The sequence below is a fragment of the Spinacia oleracea genome, chromosome 1, assembly GCF_020520425.1.
Source record: "Spinacia oleracea cultivar Varoflay chromosome 1, BTI_SOV_V1, whole genome shotgun sequence".
NCBI lineage: Eukaryota > Viridiplantae > Streptophyta > Magnoliopsida > Caryophyllales > Amaranthaceae > Spinacia > Spinacia oleracea.
Genome location: NC_079487.1, coordinates 78,262,398 through 78,283,983, shown reverse-complemented (window position 1 = coordinate 78,283,983; position 21,586 = coordinate 78,262,398). Strand labels below are relative to the sequence as shown.

General features: G+C 37.1%; 1 protein-coding gene across 1 annotated transcript; it reads left to right on the top strand.

Annotated features, from left to right (window-relative positions):
* Positions 1 to 1,594: 1,594 nt before the first annotated feature.
* On the top strand, positions 1,595 to 10,554 carry LOC110801714 (alpha-galactosidase 3). The gene is made up of 15 exons (XM_022007119.2): positions 1,595 to 1,905; positions 2,237 to 2,295; positions 3,187 to 3,243; positions 3,398 to 3,432; positions 3,580 to 3,683; positions 3,792 to 3,864; positions 6,449 to 6,507; positions 6,584 to 6,649; positions 6,747 to 6,830; positions 7,177 to 7,241; positions 7,325 to 7,407; positions 8,749 to 8,839; positions 9,077 to 9,135; positions 9,588 to 9,728; positions 10,190 to 10,554. Exons 1-15 carry the CDS (start codon positions 1,661 to 1,663, stop codon positions 10,301 to 10,303), a joined length of 1,335 nt encoding a protein of 444 aa, XP_021862811.1. The 5' UTR covers positions 1,595 to 1,660; the 3' UTR covers positions 10,304 to 10,554.
* Positions 10,555 to 21,586: the final 11,032 nt, after the last annotated feature.

Genomic DNA, 21,586 nt, shown 5'->3' with positions numbered 1-21,586 from the left:
AGAGTCGTGTTGAGTATCGAGTCTGTCTCCATGATTAATTGTTTATTAAATGGCTTTTGCATGTGGATTAATATATTGTTGAGTGAAGCATGTTAGACTAGGATTTCATTCTAGCTTGTTCGTACTCAGCTTTTGCTGACTTCGTGCTTCATGTCTTCCGGTCATGGCCTTCGCCTTAATGACCCTATGATGATCCATCATTGCATTTGCGTTGTTGCGGAGTAGTTTTCAATAAACAGGTTTGTAGAGATAACTTGCGGGAGAAGCTATCCTGAGAATTATGTTGAGAGATTATTTACTCTTCCGTATTTATAAACTCCACTTTTATTTTTTAGTCATGACTAATACATTTATTTAAACTTTAGTTAATGGGTTTTAAGCTATTTAATGCTTTGGTTTTTGGGCCTTAATGGTTCCAGGTTGTTGATTGACCATTAACTATTTATTATGTTTTGAAAGTTAGTTATTTCAGCTGCGTAATTCTGGTAAATAGCCTTAGCCGTTATCACGGTGACGGTAATATCTTGGTAATTCTTTTATATTAGTCGGAAAAAGAAATTATAAATATAAGGATTATCAGGGCGTTACATATTAAGATTAATCTAACAAGATCTTACATGACTGTGTTTTATTTTACATATACATCACTAGCAATAATAGTTAGAGTAGAATATATAAAAAGTGTAAACGTCAAAATGTTGCGAGTATTAAAAAATAGATAAAGTATTACTCCCACCGTCCCTTAATACTCGCACCGGTTTGACCGGTGCAGAGTTTAAGACATTTGAATTGACTTATTAATTTAATGGATGTTAGTTGATAGTGGGGTATTGTTTTAATATAGTTAGTAGAAAATGTGTAAGGGTGAGAAGTGGTGTGTGGGGGGTGTGTAATTTTTAAATGATTTTTTGTAGGGATTAGGGGTGTAGGTGGGGTAATAGATAAATGTGAGAATTAATATAATATTGGTAAGATGTCCATTTATAGAAGCGATGTAAATATTAAGGGACGACCCGAAAAAGAAAGCGGTGCGAGTATTAAGGGACGGAGGGAGTATTGTATGGTTTAATGGTTTTACCCAACCTGACACACATCACTCAAGTACTCCGCCGCTCAAGGAGTCAAGGGTACCAACTACCCTTCACGTGTTACAACTTACAAGTTCCCGCATTTGGTCCATTCTAGCTATTTCCAAACGGGGGAAAAAACAATACTCCCTCCGTCCCGCAATACCTGACCTGTTTTCCTTATCGGGCCGTCCCTTAATACTTGACCTGTTTCTAAAAATGGAAATATTCTAACAATATTATATTATTTCTCACTCCACCCCTATTAACCCACATACCCCATACTCCATACAAAAAATAATTAAAAATTCAACCTCTACTCTTCCCCAACCCCACCCCTTTACACATTTCCCACTAACTACATTAAAATAATACCCCACTATCAACTACTACTTATTAAATTAAATAAGTCAATTCAAGTCCCTTAAACTCTGTGCCGGTCAAACCAGGTCGAGTATTCCGGGACGGAGGGAGTATCCGTTTTGTAGAGTATATACTCCAAAGTCTACTGTATTATACAGAAAATCCATCTTTTTCTCCTAACGTTTATCCAGCACAAGCAGATTGCAGAAGACGTGGGAAGAGGGAGAAAAATGGAGCGCAACAGCAACAGTAACATCATCATCAGAATCAGAACACCTCCTTGTTTAATTCTCCTTTTTCTATGTTTATTTCTGTCATCAATTTCTCTTGCCATAGCGACCAGACCTCTCCCTCTTCTCGATAATTTCAACACCAATAAATTGTTGTTTTCTCCAACATTTAACAGAATCTACGATATTTCCAACTATGGCCGATTTCAGCTCTTTAATGGCTTGGCTCAGACTCCTCAAATGGGGTAATTTCTCCACTTTTACCTAATTGCTAGATTATAGATGATGCATATCATGCTCCCTGAGTGTAGTATCTAATTTCCGCTTTTGGGGGGAAGTATGATGTACTTATAGTCATGGTTTGATTTATTTACTTGTTTGCTTGGTTGATTATGATTCTATGTGATCAGGAGTTCCGAAGGCTATCTGGGTATGAATTTTATGATCAAAGTTGCTACTTTTGTGGTTTGGTTTATGGAAAATTTGAAATAAAATCTTGATATTCATGGTTTTTAGTTATACTTCCAATTGGGTTTTTGAAGACTAATAATATGATTTAAACCTGATTGTTGGTAGGTGGAATAGTTGGAACTTTTTTGCTTGTAACATAAATGAGACAGTCATCAAGGAGACAGGTATTGATTCTTTGTTGCACATAGTAACTTGTAAGCAGTCAAAAGTTTGATTTTGATCTTCATGGGAAGAAACTTTTGATCATCCATAGATTTTTTTTATTATTATTATTAAATTATATAACTAGTTGAATCTGCAGAAAGTTTACTTTCTAATTGAGAAGACTTTTGTTTAGCTTTGATTTCTGGGTATATAAGAATTTTAAGCTCTAATAATGCTGGTTCTTTGGTAGTTGACTATGGATGTTCCAACTGATCATATTTTTTATATACGAAGTACATGATTTTTGAAGCTCAGAAAAAGTTTAACTTTAGAATATAATTCTTTCTTTCCAAAAAATGAAGGTCTTGGGGGTGATAAGGAAGACCTGAGATTGAATCCGGTCTATATCTCTAGTAATCCCTATACCAAAAAAAATGATCAAATGAGTCCTATGATTGTGCTAGTAACTTAATGTTTTGGGAACCTTGATTTATACTTCTGAACTTTCTTATGTGAATAGTACTTCCCCAATCCCCAATACAACTCAGAGTTATGTCTTTATCTAGGATTCTAAGGATGGCATCCTGTCCGGTACTCTTTTACTTTTCGATTCTTCCTGACTGTGTAGCTCGAATTCCGAGTGTAATAAGGCAGTTGTTTAGGGGTTAGTGGTGGGCTGGTGTTTTGGGTCTTGACTCTGAACTACTTCTCTTTCTCCGAGGACGTGTTTTCTGTTTTTTACATACTTGAGAGTTGAGACTATGGCACCTAGTTCATCATGTGTTGTGCGTACTTGTTTTTCAATTAATTGATGTTCGTTCTTGTTTTCCTGATTGATGATCCCTTTTATCATGTTCATCATTGCTTAATTACATATTACTAACACTGAATTTTACTTTTTACTCTGGCAGCTGATGCACTTATTTCAACAGGATTGGCTGATTTAGGTTATGTATATGTAAATATAGGTGAGCACACGCTCTTTCAGTCACTGCAGAACACCGAAGTGTATGTTACTTATGACTATGCAGCTATAGTTTAACTTAATTGTCGTCGCATTATTGGTTTAGATTGTCTTTCATTTGTTTCTGTTCAATTACTTATTCAAGTCTTTGATGATAGATGATTGCTGGTCCAAAGAAACACGGAATTTAAAGGTCCGCAGTTCACAGTTCTTATCTTATTGACTTTGAATTCCTTCTACAACTATAGACCTTCAACTTCGTTGTTATGGACTATGGGCATGTGTTCTCTCATAGTTGGTAGGTATGCCATTTTTCTCTTACATGCTTCTTTTTATGCAGGATCAGTTAGTACCTGATCAGAAGACTTTCCCTTCCGGAATTAAAGCTCTTGCAGATTATGTTCATGCTAAAGCCCTCAAGCTTGGTATCTATTCTGACGCTGGGTATGATGTATATGAATAAGTTTAAGCATATATTATAGATCAAAATGTCACTTGGAACAAGAATTTTCATTATGTATTCATCTGAGTTAGCTCTTAATATTTTCGTAGGGTTTTTACATGTCAAGTTCGACCAGGGTCACTCTACCACGAGGATGAGGATGCTGAGCTTTTTGCTTCTTGGGTCAGTAACTCATGGTAGACTTTGTCTTCACCATTTTCAACTGTCTAGTGCTATTTCACAGATGTCATAGAATAGGTGAGATTGTTAACTTTTTTCTTCTGGATTGATCCATTTTTGAAAGAGAAAATTACAAAATGAACAGTGGAGACCTGACAATAAAAAAACTCGAAGAAAACAAAGCTCCTGAAATAATATTTTGGTTATTTGGTTATCCTTCACACTCCTCCTGAAATCAAGAAAACAAACTTTCAAATTTCCATAGAGGTGAAGTCCTGTGATATCACTGGACCATCCAACTGAGTAGTATCAACAAGAATTGATATCTAACAGCTAAAAGTATCCTGTAAACTGTAACATTCCAAAATAACAAGCGATTTTTAACCCCCAGCCGTGTTTTTATAACACTTTTTTACCTGTGGTAGCATGCTAAGAATCAAGATATTCCTCAGCCAACTCAGTGCACTCAATTATAGAAAATAAGCACAGAACAAAAAGGAAGAATAAGAACAAGAAAATGCAGAAGAATCAATCAGGGAAGAGTAGCAGGGGATATGAATGTATTAATGTCAATCGGAGTGATTAAACACTAATATAAGCTTTGCCAATATTTGAGACTACAATGAGTGAATGCAACTTTTCTGGATAATTCCCTGCTGTCCCCACTAGTGCCCCTTCTATTAAAAAAACTAGCTTTTGAGCCCGTTCATAGAACGGGAGGTTGTATAGTGGTTGTTCAGATGTCTTTTAAAGTTTTAATTAGTGAGTACTTTTGATTTTTGGTAATATATGAATTAAATAAAGGTGTAATTTGAAGGTTGGAAAAATATAAAAATTATATGTTGAATAAATATTGGATATTAAAAGGGTGGAGTGGAAGAGACTAATGAGTATATTAGACTATTAATAACTTGATGTTGAATAAGGAAAATAGAGTGGAAGATGCATTAAAAGTTGTAAATCATAGAAACAATAAAGAAAAATTGAAAAAAAAACAAAACAAAATGATGGATAAAAGGAGAGATGCCACATAGCTTCTAATAATGAGATGCCACATGACTTTTAATAATCTATGGTGTTCCTTTTTATAGACTAGGTATAGATATTCTAGCTTGTGCTTTACTCTACTACGTAGTACTTAACAAACTAAGATTCTCTAGTATAACTCCCTTCCTTGCCTCCATAACCGTTTCCATAACACCTCAAGGGTTTATCAGATTTTTTTTTTACCTTTATCCTTCCTCCTAGGGTAAGTTAATAAGAACATGGTTTAGGCTCTGATTCACTGCATACAAATGGCTCTTAAATATGCGGTGGGTGGAAACCGCGAAATTTCAAAAGTGACCCTGGTGGGTGAAATATAATTGATTGCTTCTACATCCTTCTGCCTGCTTTGACAGTATTATTACAAGACGTCAAATTCTGATATTTTTCCTGATTGCTCCTTTCCTCTTTTACTAAATGTCCTGTACTTCAGTACTTTCTTGTGTCTTTTCAGAGATTACTTTTGATGCCCGACTTATGCTTATAGCGTGACCATCTTGTGGATAACAGAAAAAAGATGCTTAGAGTAATGTTTTATAAGCATGGACCCAAATATGAGTGGCTAATGTCTAGTTGTCTAATGTGCTGATTAGGTCCAACATACTACCTATAAAATATTACATTGCGTTAATCAGTTCGGCTTTACCATCTTGTATAGGTGTTACATCGGATACAATAAATTACCTCGAAAATCGCAAGATTGCTAACATGTTCAATTTTCTAAGTTATTGAGGAAGTTGATATCTGGGCTAATATATACTCCGTATCTAATATGGTGGAGATCCCAAAGTATGAATCCAGGAAAAATGGGTTAGCATTATTGGATAATGTTTAAGCATTCTGGATAATTTTTGTGTTTAGGCTTTTCAGAAATATTCTTTGGTTGATTCTGGAGACATCTGAATAACTAACTTGATCGCTCTTTGTGGTCCTAGATATCTTTCTCTTCATTTTTTTTTAACTCCAAAAGTATACAAATTGATTTATTACAACGTGAGCAGTTTCAAGAGAAGCTAGTTTTCTTTGCCTCTGCTGGAAAAAAAAAACTTTGGATCTAGATAAATTATGGGGAATCAGATGTAGCAACAAGATGTGTAAAATCACTTCCCTGAAGACCGGGTATCATGTATATGATATTGGCTGTACTTGATATGTGTTTGGACTCACAGTATCAAACCCCTGAGGTGTTTGATTTAGTTATCTGTCCCTCTCTCTTATACAGAGTTCTGCAGCACTTGGGGTCGGAAACACACAATAGGAAGATGAATCATCATCCCTTGAGATAGAAAAAAATGACGTGGACATTTAACTACTTTTATCTACTTACTAGGTTGTTTCAATCCATTTAAAATCAAATTTCAGACATCTTCTTCTAACTTCTCGGAAAGTTCTACAAATGTGGGATTTTTAATGCTTTTAAATGTACAATTGAAAATTTGTAAATTTTATTTTGTTATAAGCTTTGTGTGTATGGTGTTTGATAATTCTGTTCAGTTGGTCTTATTGTGTGCGTTTTCCTGTTTATATGCTATTAATGTTACAGGGTGTTGATTATTTGAAATATGACAACTGCTTCAATTTGGGTATCCCACCAAAAAAGAGGTTGGTAATAATTTGACCTTCTTTCTACATCTCTATTGAACACCTTTGACAAGGGATGTACGTTTGTGGATTGCAGATATCCTCCCATGCGTGATGCACTAAATGCAACCGAGCGCCCAATTTTCTATTCACTTTGTGAATGGTAATTCAAGCTTCTTATAACATTGTGTTATTTAAGGTAAATTGAAGAAAGTGCATCTCAAGAAAACTCCATGGTATCTCATTTTTATTTTACACAGGGGTGTCGATGACCCTGCATTGTGGGCTGGAAAAGTTGGGAATAGCTGGAGAACAACAGACGACATAAATGATTCATGGGCAAGGTAAGCACTCTCTGTATGACATTCTCTTTAATAATTTACCCTAACTGTGGTCATGTCAGATTTTGCACTTCTCATTATTATACAGTTATACACCATGTATGAGATAACATCACTGACCATTTTTGCTATCATCTCAAAATTCTAAATTATGGCATGATTGGCCTTAAACAGACTGACGAATTACAGATACTTGTAATCCCTGGAACCATATTATACAGATTTGAAGTTCAAAATGAAAGTTGCATGCACAATATCTTTTCATGGGTGTGCTTTTGGAAGAACTCAAGTTCTCTGCTTAAGCCATTACACTCTTATTTTATGCTGACAAGCATTTTATACTAAATAGCATGACTACAATTGCTGATCTAAATGACAAGTGGGCATCCTATGCAGGACCTGGTGGATGGAACGGTAAGGGTGATGATTGTATACTAAAGATCTTATTCAGGTGGATAACTACGATTGACTTAATTTTGAATTATAATTCTGTCCAGATCCGGATATGTTGGAGGTAGGAAATGGTGGGATGACTTACAATGAGTATCGTGCACATTTTAGCATCTGGGCTCTGATGAAGGTGATGTGAAACATTACTTTTTATTGTTTACTTATCTTTCTTCATCATGTTTTCATCAACTTCATTGTCGACGTCCCTTCAATACGCCTAAAGATACTATCTTTGAGTCGTCATGCAGCCTTACTCTTGTGTTTAAAAATACGTTTCCTATTGTAACTCTTGACCTAAAAAACTGATATGAAGTAGTTCATAATAAATAACAAGCATAAACAGTTAAAATAGTCATTTTGACTGAGTCCATTGTAATCCTAAGCCATAAAATTGTGAATCCTTCAGGAAACACAATGTTTTCAATAGTTAATCATTTGCAATAGATTGATGATCAAGACATCTAGCTTATTGACAGAATAGAGATATTAAGAACAAGTAAAGATATGACTGAATCAATGCTAATAAAGGTGACTATTCATCAATTGCAGCCTCACCAGTTTTTTGAGAGGAATGACACTCTCCCAACTCAACCGCAGACGTTTAATTACTTTCGACAGTATTCAACATGCCTCTCCATCTCTTTAAAAGTCTAACTTGCCTTATTTTTGGAGTTCCTACTCTAACAATTTAACTATATTGTCCTTCAAGCTATTAACAACTTATTTACCGTTTGACTGACATGAATTTCATTTATATTATCTTATCTTATTGGCCCTGTACTTGTCTTATCTTATCTTATTACCCGTTGTCTTATCTTATCTTATTGAACCTTATTGAAAGTTATAAATAGGTGCCCTTTGAACTTATTAGTTATTAACCCTTATCTTATCTTAACTTATCTTATATTATCTTTATCTAAACGTATTGACCCTTTTTTTATCAGGAATAAGTGAAAACAAGGTGAAAGAACAATAGAGCCTTAATTATAATTCTACTTAGTACTTACTAAAGTGCCCCTCTAATTCATAGCATAAACTCAATAGAATTGTTTCTTTTCCTTTTCTTGGAACTCCTCTGTTATTCAAAGTCTGACTTGCCACGCTGCACCCATGTCCTGCTTGAAAGTTGACGTCTTAACTGAAATGTCCAAGTGACATAGCTATACCCCAAATACCTTATGTGTGAATTTATTGTTAGTCCTATTTAGACTTCTTATTTCTCTAGCTCTATAGTTGATTAGTTCTCAATGTTTTTTGACTTTTCTGACATTTTGACAGTGTATAAATTGTATGCCTGTAGTTTCCATTTCTCATCCTTTGATACACTGAAGGGAAATCATTCGGTTTTCTGATTCAATATATTTATCAATTTATCTGCTTTCAAAATTGTATTTTACCACTGCTGAAGGTTTTTAAAAGGTGTTCCATGTACAGCATATGCATAGTGATATTCATTCATTTACATTCTCAGGCTCCTCTATTGATTGGCTGTGATATCAGAAACATGACTGCTGAGACACTGAAAATCCTTAGCAACACGGAGGTAATTGGTGTAAACCAAGGTATTGCTCTCTCGAGTCCCCTCTATTTGTGTCGTTGTGGAACAATTACTTAGCATCACGTCTTTTTCATAAAAATGTACAATCTAGATCTTCCGATTGCCTAAGAGGGAATATTATGTACGGAGTAGTGACATAGAGAGGAATGGCTAGCTACCTTAGCTTATTTTTACGTCGAATTCCTGATCCTTTACAGTTATTATATGATCAACTAATATACTTGAACTTTTCACTTCTTAGATTCTCTTGGTGTCCAGGGAAGAAAGGTTCATGCCTCTGGACCAAATTCTTGCCAGCAGGTAATCCTTTTTACTGAATATGTAAACTAATTTTCCTTCGGACTTCTGCTTTCAATAGTTTCATGTTTTGTTTCCTAATTTTAAAGTCTGAAACGACATGTCAAATTATCAAGGTCTCTGCATGTTGAAGAGCTAAAACCGAATATATAGAACTACTGAATGATATTTGGTAAAAATTGCATGGGAATTACTTCTACCATGTGGAGATATTTTTAATATATGGAAAACGTTATCATTTTTCCTAAATGTAGGTGTGCCACGGCATAAATTAATTTACGGGAAAAATTAGAAATGGAAAAACTATTACGAAGGGTCTTATTTTTTTTACAATCAAGTTAAATTCTAATTATGAGGGGTTGGTACAGCGTGACAACTATTTCTGAATGAATGGTGTATTTTTACTTCTTCTTTTGTTGGAGCTTTGTTTAATAGGCTGTATATTGGAGTTCTAGGTTTGGGCAGGTCCCCTGTCTGGGAATAGGCTAGTTGTTGCTCTTTGGAATAGATGTTCAAGTGCTGCTCTGATTACTGCCGAATGGAATGTTCTGGGACTTCAATCTTCAGTCAGTGTTTCCATCAGAGACTTGTGGAAGGTGCGTCAACATCTTCTTTATTATTTTTTTCTCGTAATTTATTTGTCAAAGCGGGAATTTTTCTTGCAACTATTCAAAGATCGTATTTTTGGCATCTTCTGTTCCGTGCTCATTGAGTCTCTGTTTTGACAAAGGCCATATAACATCAGACCAGGTCACACTTAAAGTTACATAAGACTCCTATATTCAGCTTTTACTTTTATGGAATTATACCCATTCATTATTATTCTTTAACAACTTATCACCAATCAACATCTTGGGCTGCAAAAGAAAAAAGCATCCCTGATTGCCAGAATTTTCTTACACGAGCTATTGTAGCATGTATTTTAATGGGGGAAAAAAGCTGGAGTAGGGGGCATGTAAATTATCATGTGATCATCTTGCTCAAATAGTTGCCATTGATATAATGTTGTAATAGCTGATATCTTAGGCTAACGATACACTCAATTTATTGGTGGCAGCACGACATAGTTGCCGCAGATGCAGTATCGTCTTTTGGCACTTCTGTCGAGCCTCATGATTGTGCAATGTACATTTTCACCCCCGAGATGTTGGAGTCATACTCCGTCATGTAATTTAACATTGGTTTCTGCTGCAAGCCTGGGTCAGTTGTTAATTACAAAAGGATAAGGAAATTCGAGTTATTTTCAGCTGCTGGGTGGTTTGATATTGCTCTGTAATTTGATGAAAATTTGTAAAGTGGACAGCAAACTAAGATTTGAAGCAATGTTGTAAATCATGGGTGATGATAAAGGTCGCAAGTTGCGACAACATTTACTTGTCGCAATCTTACGTGTTGGAATCTAATTGGTACATATAGGCACCACGTAGGTTTGCGTCATCACAATATTTTTACTACCAATGCAATATTTTTACTATGAAAATATGCAAATAAGGAAATCGATATAAAGAAAGAAACAAATTATAATATTAAGATTTTCCTACTTTTTTTTGAAATATATATAATAGGTTATATAATTTAAATATTTTAGTTTCCAATTTAAATCACGACACATAAGCATGACATGTCATCATTGTGACAGGGCTTAAAGGTCGCATGTTGCGACCTTTATCATTTTCGGTAAATCATTATCTTGACATTTCTTGCTCTATTTTCTTGGAAATAAATATAGTTTGTTTTCTGGAGAGCCTTTTGGACTAATACCTCACGTAAAATTGTGAGTATACTTGATACTGTATATATGAGTGATGACCTTTTTCAGTTAAAGAGGTCAAGTTAGATTAACACAAAACCTCATGCGCAACCGGTGTACTTCGTGTTATTGTTACTATGGATCCGGTAGACGAGTTGATAATCTGCCGATTGACGACCACTTCAATTTGAGAGTGATTATTTGATCTTGTATGCCCAACTAAGGTTCCACACTAAAATCAATTGGCAATTGAGGGATTAACTCCTCAAGCTTCCTCTTTTTTCAATGTGGGACAACTCAAATGTGGGTAACATTAGTTTCAACTAGGGAGGTTAATGAGTCGAATCTGCTTGCGAACTACTCGATGTTCATCTCGGTCAAAGCTCGACTCGTCTCGAACTTGAGCTCGGCTTGAGATCATAACGAGCCAAACCCGAGCTATCTTTAGCTCGGCTTAAAAGACCGTGAACAAGCTCAATTAGTTTTTAAATAGTCTACAAATATCTTGTGACTCGGAGTCCCATGTCGTGTTTATGCATATGTTGGAAAGTTTTGTGGAATATATAAGTACGCCGACATTATCATAACATTATAGTACTCCTTCCGTCCCAAAATTATAGTCCTATTTTCTAAATCGGGCGTCCCGAATTTATAGTCCTGTTTCTAATTTTGTCTATTAAGGTCCCCACTTTCTCATGTACTATATTAATTAAAAATGTATTGAAAACCCCACCCATGTACCCACTATCCTATGTACTATATTCTCTTTCACATGTATTTCATTCTACTTTTCCATACAATTTAATCATCATTTGTATTTTATTTCATTTTTTCATGTACTATATTCCATTTTTCTTAAAACCCGTGTTTTTTTGTCAAACGGGAGTAATACATGAGTTACTCATTTATTCTACATTATGGTCCATTTGGGTACTTCGGAGTTCGGAATGATACGGTTTGAATCAGCAGTGTTTGTTATTCTTGGTATTTTTGATTTGGTTAATAGTTGGTGTGCTAGATGTGCCAATGCGCGTTATTATAGAGGCGCGATTGGTGGACAGCGAAATAACGACCCATATCCACCCTAATATATATATATATATATATATATATATATATAGAAAAGCTCCCGTAAGAACACTTCTCTTACGGTAAGAACACTTCCTAGACCGTAAGATCAAATCTAATCTAACCGCCCAAAACTAATACTTCCTCCGTCCCGGAATACTTGACCTGTTTTCCTTATCGGGCCGTCCCTTAATACTTGACCTGTTTCTAAAAATGGAAATATTCTAACAATATTATATTATTTCTCACTCCACCCCTATTAACCCCCCTACCCCCTACTCCATACAAAAAATAATTAAAAATTCAACCCCTACTCTCCCCAACCCCACCCCTTTACACATTTCCCACTAACTACATTAAAATAATACCCACTATCAACTACTACCTATTAAATTAAAAAAGTCAATTCAAGTCCCTTAAACTCTGTGCCGGTCAAACCGGGTCGAGTATTCCGGGACGGAGGGAGTAGTATAATAATGGCATTTTGGGTAATTTCAGCTGGACCTTTGCCCCATTCGTCATCCTGTTTCACACCATTTACACTCTCTCCTCACAACTCTCTCTCTCCTCTCTTCAATTACGGTTTGAATTTTGCCCCAAATTACTGCAGTTTTTGAGTGAATTCATCCTCAAATTGTAAGAATTCATGATATAATACACAATATCATCTATCATCTTCATCATCTTTTTCCAGATTTGGTGATTTTCGAAGGTATGATGTGAGTTTGGGTTTATTTTTCAATTTCCTAATTTTCAAATTCTCGCCTCTCGCCGCTGCTTCTCGCCGGTCTCTTCTTGCCTCTCTCCGCCGCCGCTGCTCGCGGTGGTGGTTCCTTTGTTATCGCGAAATCGAAATCAATTGATTTCCCAATTTAAACGAAATCGAAATCGATCCAAAATCTAATACTCAATCGTCATTCTCAATCGACATTCGAACAAATTCAAACCAAATCGATTGTGGCGGCGGTTTTGTTTATTTCCAGTCACTTCTCGCCGGTCGCGGTGATTCCTTCTCGCGGTTTCGAAATCGATTTCCCGATTTAACTGCTCGCCGACCACTCCTTGCGGTGGTTCCCTCTCGCGGTGGTCACTTCTCGTCGCCGCTCGCCTCTCGCCTCTCGCCGTTGTCTGTTGTGCAAGAGATTGATAAACGAACACCTCCTAATCAGGCTGACAATTAGTATTACTCTATCCATGATTTTTTAATGTGTTTGATTGTTTGAATGTGCTGGAGATATCAAACGAACTCAGTCATCCTCAGCAAGGCATAATGTTAGATTGTGTTTCTAAAAAAAAGTAATTGAATTCCTCAGATGATGTTTAGATCGGTGTACTTAGTTTATGCTCCGTACATTCTTACCTTGATCAACTTGAAATTAACAATTGATCTTGAAAATTCATTGATGTTTAAAAAAGTACTAACCTTAAGTTGTTGATTTTTTTTTATATATATAGCTAGTAGGGTGCGTTGTAGGTTATTTTTTTTTTTTTTTTAATAAAGTTAGAACGTGCATGAATAAGGTTAGAACGTGCTTGAATAAATTTGGAATATTATTGAATAAATTTAGAACATGCTTGAATAAATTTAGAACATGCTTGGATAAATTTAGAACAATGTTGAATAAAGTTAGAACATGCTTGAATAAATTTAGTACATTTTTGAATAAATTTTGAAACACCGTTGAATAAAGTTAAAACATGCTGAAATTTTGAATAAATTTAGAATATGCTTGAATAAATTTAGAACATGTTTGAATAAGTTTAGAACATGGTTGAATAAATTTATAACATTTTTAATAATTTTAGAACATGCTTGAATTAATTTAGAACACGAGCTTGAAATTTTAGAACATGTATATATATATGTATATGTGTTGACTAGGTTCTCGGTTCTAAATTTAGAACATTGTTGATTAAATTTAGAACATTCTTCAATAAATTTAGAACATGTTGAACAAATTTAGAACATCTTTGAATAATTTTACAACATGCTTGAATAAATTTAGAACACGAGTATGAAAATTTAGAACATGGTTGAATAATTTTAGAACATGCTTGAATTAATTTAGAACATGAGTTTAAAAATTTAGAATATGGTTGAATAAAATTAAAACATACTTGAATAAATTTACAACATGGTTGAACAAATTTAGAACATCGTTAAATAAATTTAGAACATGGTTGAATAAAACATGAGCTTGAAATTTTAGAACATGGTTGAATAAATTTAGAACATGGTTGAACAAATTTAGAACATGGTTGAATAAATTTAGAACATCGTTAAATAAATATAGAACATGGTTGAATAAATTTAGAACATGAGTTTGAAAATTTAGAACATGGTTGAATAAATTTAGAACATGAGTTTGAAAATATAGAACATTGTTGAATAAATTTAGAACATGGTTGAAAAATTTAGAACATGGTTGAACAAATTTAGAACATCGTTAAATAAATTTAGAACATGGTTGAATAAATTTAGAACATGAGCTTGAAAATTTAGAACATGGTTGAATAAATTTAGAACACGAGTAATTGTTGAACATGGTTGAATAAATTTAGAACACGAGTAATTTAGAAAATTTAGAACATGGTTGAATAAATTTAGAACATGAGCTTGAAAATTTCTTGATTCTTGATTCAATTTCTGGTGGCTGACTGAAAGATCCTCATTCTTGATTCAATTCTCCAGAGTAACCTCACTATATTCCTAGAGTCTCGGATATTTCCCCAGAGTATGGCTAGAGATTCAGTTAACGACTAGGCTTAGAATAAGAAGAAGTACACAGATCGAGACATGCATGATGCTAAAGAATTACACATAGTGTCGAGGGGAGAGAATTCATAATTAGTCAATGCTTACTGATGATTATTGGTGATTGACGGTGTTTTTCGAAGATTTAGCAGGCTCGTATTTATAGTGAAAATTAAATTGGCCGAAAAAAATAGATGAAGAAAAGAATCATAGAGGTGCTGAAACCAGGAAGCAGGCGTTAGAAAAATCTAATGCCAGCATGGGTAGCCTACAATAATCCAATGCCTGTGGGCAGGTTCTAGATTGGAGCATGTGGCTGTGAGGAGGTCGAAAAAGCACGAGGCTAATGCGTGACCTCGTCCCTCGTGGGTGTAACGTTTCTTTTTGTCAAATCAAGTGTAATTGGATTTCCTGTGAGTTTACACCCAATTGACTAGTAATATAGGAGTCGCCATTCAGTTTTTAACGACAATGAGAAAAACTGACAAAACCTGGTTATCGTGACATAAAGGGAGTGCAATTATGTTTGACCACGACGGCCGTAGGTTCCCTTGTGATCCCTGGTGTGGGGATCTCTCAACATACACCCGCAAGGTAGAGATTGAGGGTTCGGGGGACTGTAACTACCGAGAGGAGTACTCGCTCTTCGATAACTCCAGAGGCAGGATATCCTTACAAGCTCAGCATAAATAATTGAAGGGACATGCGTTAACTATTAAACTAATCTGAGTTGATTTTAACAATATGCAACATATAATACTAGATCGAGCGCGATTATCTAATTTAGATTGTATTAAGGGACCTAGCATGATAATCCAATTTCCCAAAAATGTTATCTTTATTAGGCGTGATAGAACAATCAGATTTAATTAGTTTAACAGTTCATAAAAAGGGCGAGGAAAGCAATAAAACCATGGAAAAGGGACACATTACGACGCACCCTTGAGAGGTGCGTCACGGTTCTCAGGAAACTAACCACTTTGACTTTGCTATTTCTCCTTTTATTTAACGAATCTCAAATTACGGGACGGGATACGTTCTGTTCGATTTTTGGATCGATTGCGACAGAACGCGTGATCAATTTCGCAGCGTGAGGCTTAGGCTTAGGGGTTGGAGTCAATACTCATAATATGAATTGTGTGTTGTGTCCTTTCACTTCGAACTTGGGGTTATATTTATAGAAAAGAGTTCGTGGAAAGATAGAATTGTAGAACTCTAATCCACGAGGAATTAGGAAAGAACACGTCCCAGGTATTTTCAGCGCCAAGGTCTGGGCGTCAAAGATTTCGGCGCCCAGCTCTGGGCGTTGAAAATAGGATCCAGGCAATTTCAGCGCCCAGGGCGGGGCGTTGAAAATGATGTTTGGGCCGAGTTCTTTGTCAGATTTGGACTCTTAGAATCCGGAGTGTTTGAGACTTATCCGAGTCTTTTAGCGCGTATTAACTTTATGACGGAATGCGTCTGGGCCCGTTACGAACTCTAGGCTCGTTAGGATTTTAATTAATACGTAACTCTTATTTTCGAATCATATTAGGAATAGGATTCTCTCGCAACTTCTATCTCATTTAGGATTTATGTTGGAGTGCAACACCTAATTCTGACAGGTTTCTATCTTTTATGACTTGCTACTTTTAACAGCTGCCCATTACGGCAGTTACTATTTTTAGCAGGTTTCCATAAATAGCAGGTTTCTAGAAAAAGCAGGTTTCGGGTGAAATGAAAAGGGTGATTGAGATTCGTTATTTTATAGGAGATGCGTTGTCAAGTGGAGATTTATGTTCTCATCATCGAACCTTCCCTTTCGGGTATGGGGACAAAAGTAGGTGTCTACAGTTAGCCCCCACTTTGACTGAGTCTTGGAGTAAGACGATGGTCAAAGTATTAGACGGAGTGCGTCACACAAGCCATGGTGTCCTGCTTTTGCGAGGGTCTTACGTGCCCCTGAGTGATAACATTTGACTTAAGGGTCATCACTTGAAGTGTCGACATATCCCTCACGTGTCATTGGGATTTGTCAACGGATAGTATAGAAACTCCCTCACTTTGTCATTGGAAGTATCTAAAGAAGCGTAGAAACTCCCTCACTTTGTCATTGGGAGTAGCTACATATGTTTTCGAAATCAAAGCTATAAAGTGTAATTGGGCCTGGCCAAGCCCAACCACGAGGTAAAAATGTTTTTAAAGATTCTCATTTTCAGGGCTAGCCAAACGAGAAAACCCCCTTGTTTTTATGGGACGTAAAACGAAGGAAAATCCAGCACATCGCTCTTTTTTGGAAAAAAACGGAAAACCAATCCTCTAATTTTTTGGAAAAGGGAAAATCAGAAAAAGTTATCGCTGCAGCGACTAAGGACCTGCGCGGTTAGTGGCGCAGACCCCGCCGGCTAAAGATGGCGAGCCTGTCCGCTAAGGGTGGACGCCCCGTCCGAAAGAAGTGGACGAATCTGTTTTGAAGTTTGTTTGCTTTTTTTTGAAAATAAGGACCTACGCGGCTTGTGACGTAGACCCCGCCGGCTAAAGATGGCGAGCCTGTTCGCTAAGGGTGGACGCCCCGTCCGAAAGAAGTGGACGAATCTGTTTTTGAAATTTTGAAAATAAGGACCTACACGGCTTGTGACGTAGACCTCGCCGGCTAAAGATGGCGAACCTGTCCGCTAAGGGTGGACACCCCGTCCGATAGGAGTGGACGAATCTATTTTGAAATTTGTTTGTGCTTTTTGAAAATAAGGACCTACGTGGTTTGTGACGTAGACCCCGCCGGCTGAAGATGGCGAGCCTATTTTGAATTTGAAGATTTATCTTTCGAAAACTGAGGACATGCGCGGCTAGTGACGCAGACCCCGCCCGCTGAGGGTGGGCGAGCCCTGTCCGCTGAGGGTGGACGTCCCTGAATTCGTTTTTTTCAATTTGGGAACTCGCGTGGTTCGTGACGCGATCTTGCCTGATTGAGGTGGACAGGTCCCTATTTTATTTTTTTCTTGTGATTTCTCTTGAGAATTTCTTTTTATCCATTCTTGTAGGAGCGAATTCTTTCGAGGGATGCTCGGATTCAGTTACAACCTGAACGTGGGTTGACAACGTGCTTAGACGGACCATTGTCTCGTGGTCATCATCTTTCATGGTCTTGAGCTAGTCTTTACGGCTCAATTTTGCCACTACTTGGGTCCTTGATTAGGGGACTATGTATAAGTATCAACGGCGACCTTTGTCTTGAGGTCGTAATCCGGTTTTTATTTTTTGAGATTATCCAAACACGGGACTGCGTGCAACGTAGTCCGGGAATATGATTTTGACTTTGCATAATATATATTTTCCTTCGAGCCCCCAAGCACTCGTGCTTGACGGTCATTTCTTGTCAAAGAGGTTCCTTGGGGATACACATTCTGTAATGTCCTTGATCGTGTTTGGGATTGTGCTCATAAGTGCGAGCGATCTTTGTAGTGGTGTGCTACTCTTAACAAATCCGTGAGGTGCGACTTTCAGTAAAGAAATCGGCAATTTTCAAGTCGAATGAATATGGCAGGGCCCTATAGAAGTCAGAGCTGTTTTTTTGGGTCTGGGATCATTTTCGGCGCCCATGCCTGGGCGTTAAAGATTTCGGCGCCCAGCGCTGGGCGCTGAAAATAATTTCTGGCGAGGTTTCTTGATGACACAGTTGGCCTCTTGTTCGTTCGTTTTCCTCTTTTTTTTTCTTTTGAACGCGTTCGTAAATGTTCGATACTTAGAAAAGATGATATGTATGTGCGAATGAGCGTTCATAGAATGGCCGTTGTGTGCGGTCCATTAATCAGTTTGCTTGAATCATTTTTTGTTTTTTTTTTGAGCAATGACTGATTTTGAATAGTTTGGTTAGAATCTTGATAGGGGTCAGGCCCATTCATGAAGTGGGCTCAAACATCGTGCCCTTTCGATTTTTCAAACATTTGCTTCGAGATTTTTTTTTTTATTTTGCTATGGTTGTTTCGTAGCTTGGAGCCCCCAAGTATGCATGTTGGGATGCTTCCTTTTGGCGTACGATTTTTGGTAGGTTCTTTTGAGAAAGATGCCTTGGGGTTCCGCTCGTGTAGGTGCGAGCTATCCCTTCCGTGGTAGGTAATATTTTGCTACCTTTAATCCTTAATGTAGAAGTCGTGTGGCTTGCATTTTGAATTTGGGCGATAAGTAGTCTTTGCCTCTTTTACACGTGCTCTTGGTCGTGCCTGCATTAGTGCAATATGCCTTACTCTTTTTTTTAGACTTGTACCGTGGGATGGTTGAACTTATGGTGCGACGCGGGATTGTGTGGCCTAACAGGTGTCTTAGAACATTCCTCCAGGTGTTGGGATATCATTTTTATTTTTTGCATTGGAGTACTTCATCACGCCTCGTTCAGGTGCTCGAACAAGTGTAGCACCTTCTGCGTGGGTGTGCACGGCTTATTACTTCGTTCGATGCGAGGATTCATGGATGTCTTTTCTTGTTTTTATACCTGGGAAAATTTGGCAAGCCGAGAGAATCAGCGCCCAGGCTGGGGCGTTAAAGATATCGGCGCCCAGCTCTGGGCGTTGAAAATGATTTCTAGGCAGAATTTGACAGTTTTTTTTTTATCCTTGATTTTTCTTTTGCTTTTGCTTTGGAACGACGTAGACTGTGTAACGGGTGCTTGTAGGGCGAGCGTTATGTGCAGTAGTTTGATTGGAGTTTGGTTACTCGCGATTTTCAGTTACCCTTGTTAGTGGGGTGACTTCATATATTCTAAGTAGTGCTTAGAATTTGGGAGGGGTTGTGGCCATTCTAAGGTTCGCTTTACACGATTAAACCTCAGGATTTTGCCCATATGATGTATGTATAGCACTAGCGTCGAGAATTTGCGATAAAATCGTCATTTCGAGCATTTTTAGAGTGTTTTTCTCAAGCCCCCAATTGTAGCTACGGGATTGGCTTGGTGCTATAATGCTTGGCATACGTTTTTATGCATTCATGGTGACATGGATCATGAATAGTTTGAACCAGACTCGTTTAGTGCGAGGTACGTTCGAGTAGTGATTTGCTACTTCTCTTGTAGATGTCGTATTGTGCGACATTGCCATGGTCAAGGTAGTCACATGTTGAAGTGTGCCTCGACCAAAAGCTAGGTGCCTTTCTTTACCCATAATCATATTTAGAAACCTCTTTGACTCACTTGCAACATCGAGATAAATACATACTTAGTTTAAACCAACGACACTTTATTATGTTCGAAGAAGTCTTTGAAAATTATTTGAAATCCGAGTCCTACTGTGTACAATCCGAGGTGTCCTAAGTAGGTTGACTTATAGAAGGGTTCGTACAGGATTACATGAGTGAATCAAAATACTGTTACGTTTTTTGGAATGTTGTCTAAGGATTTGCTGGAAGCCAGGGTGCAGGCGTCAAGATATACTTGTGCCCGTTTGGCATATGTTTTAGGCTTTTAGGGCCATCTTTTTCCGAATTGCGGGAATATAAACCGTTTTCAAATTGACTTAGATTTACTTGGTGTATGTCTGTACAAAAGGTCAAGGTATACTTAGTTCTTTCCCTGGCTCTTTCATTTCAATTTTTTTAGCCCCCAGTTGCTATTATGTCTTCCCATTAACGATGCTTTTAGATTTCGATTTTAGATGCCCGTGTCATATGTCTGAGTAGGGTGAGCCTTGGTTAAGTGCCAAGTCCTATTGACAATGTCTGATTTTTTCCAAAGGGGATTCGCAAGCATTTGAAGTACCATGAACGGGTGCCCTGAGTTCGAAGGAACGATGGGGCGACGCCGTAGAACAATCCTCTTTATTGCAAGCTGACTGCCTTTATTACTTGTTGGCGATTATGACTGTGTCTAGTGGTGAAAGGAGGTCTTTAAGCGAACGACTATGTCTAGTGGTGAAAGAAGGTCTTTAAGTGAGTTAGTTTGCTTTAGGGAGGGTCAAGTCGAGTACTTTAGAGGTCATGGACGCTTGCGCTAGCCCCCATTCAATTGAGGCGAAGCGATCTTTTGAGTCTTGGCTAAGTGCCTAGGAGTGTGAGTGCTCCTTCTGGCAAGGGTACGTGCCCTTATTATTTTTCGATGTGTGCTCGTTTTGGCATCTTGATGACTTGGATTCTTCTTCGTGCTTTAAATTTTCCTTCGACTTGGATTGCAAGTAATTAAATTTCAATAAGGGACTCTATTTTTTATTCTTGTTATTCTATAGGCTTTAACGTTTTTGCAAATTGGTTGGACCGAATCATGGATTGCCTACGTATCCGCCTTAAATAAATTTAATTTGGAATCATGTCTTGCGTAGTTCTTAGCCAGAAAATGGTTTCTTAAAATGCTGATTTTAAACAAGTACGTTCTGAGGTGGAACCGTAATGTTTGAAATAGGATGAGATAAGTGAAGTTCATTATTATTTTAATCTGCTACTTTGCCGTAAGCCAAAATTTTGTTTTATTTTTTAAGTATATGTATTTGCACAAAAATCTTTTCATGTGTTTTTGGTACGTATATCTGGATACGTGTTGTACCCCTCCAAGTGTTCGTTATTTTTCCGTGTATGTGCGGATAAAATGACGAGCACTTTTGGACAAAATTTGGCAAGCAGAGAGATTCAGCGCCCAGGCTGGGGCGTTAAAGATTCCGGCGCCCAGCTGTGGGCGCTGAAAATGATTTCTGGGCGGATCTTTTTTGGTGCGCTAAATGCTTCTTTTTCTTTTTAAACGAACTTTTAAAGGCGCTTTGCAAAGTTTGCTTTTTTATTATTTATTATTTTTATTTTTGTACTTTTCATTTGTCTTCTTTTTTTTATTCGTGACTCAAGACGGTTTGAAAGATGGGTTGAATGAGATAGGATAATTTGTATGGGTATTGGTCAATCATGAGGATTATATCTGCTAGGAGTCACAA

Excerpts from the sequence above, each read along its gene's own strand:
- LOC110801714 (XM_022007119.2), top strand. The coding sequence starts at position 1,661 with ATGGAGCGCAACAGCAACAGTAACATCATCATCAGAATCAGAACACCT. Across the intron at positions 3,865-6,448 it reads CTGAGCTTTTTGCTTCTTGG|GGTGTTGATTATTTGAAATA; the intron begins GTCAGTAACTCA and ends TTAATGTTACAG. Across the intron at positions 6,831-7,176 it reads ATAAATGATTCATGGGCAAG|CATGACTACAATTGCTGATC; the intron begins GTAAGCACTCTC and ends TATACTAAATAG.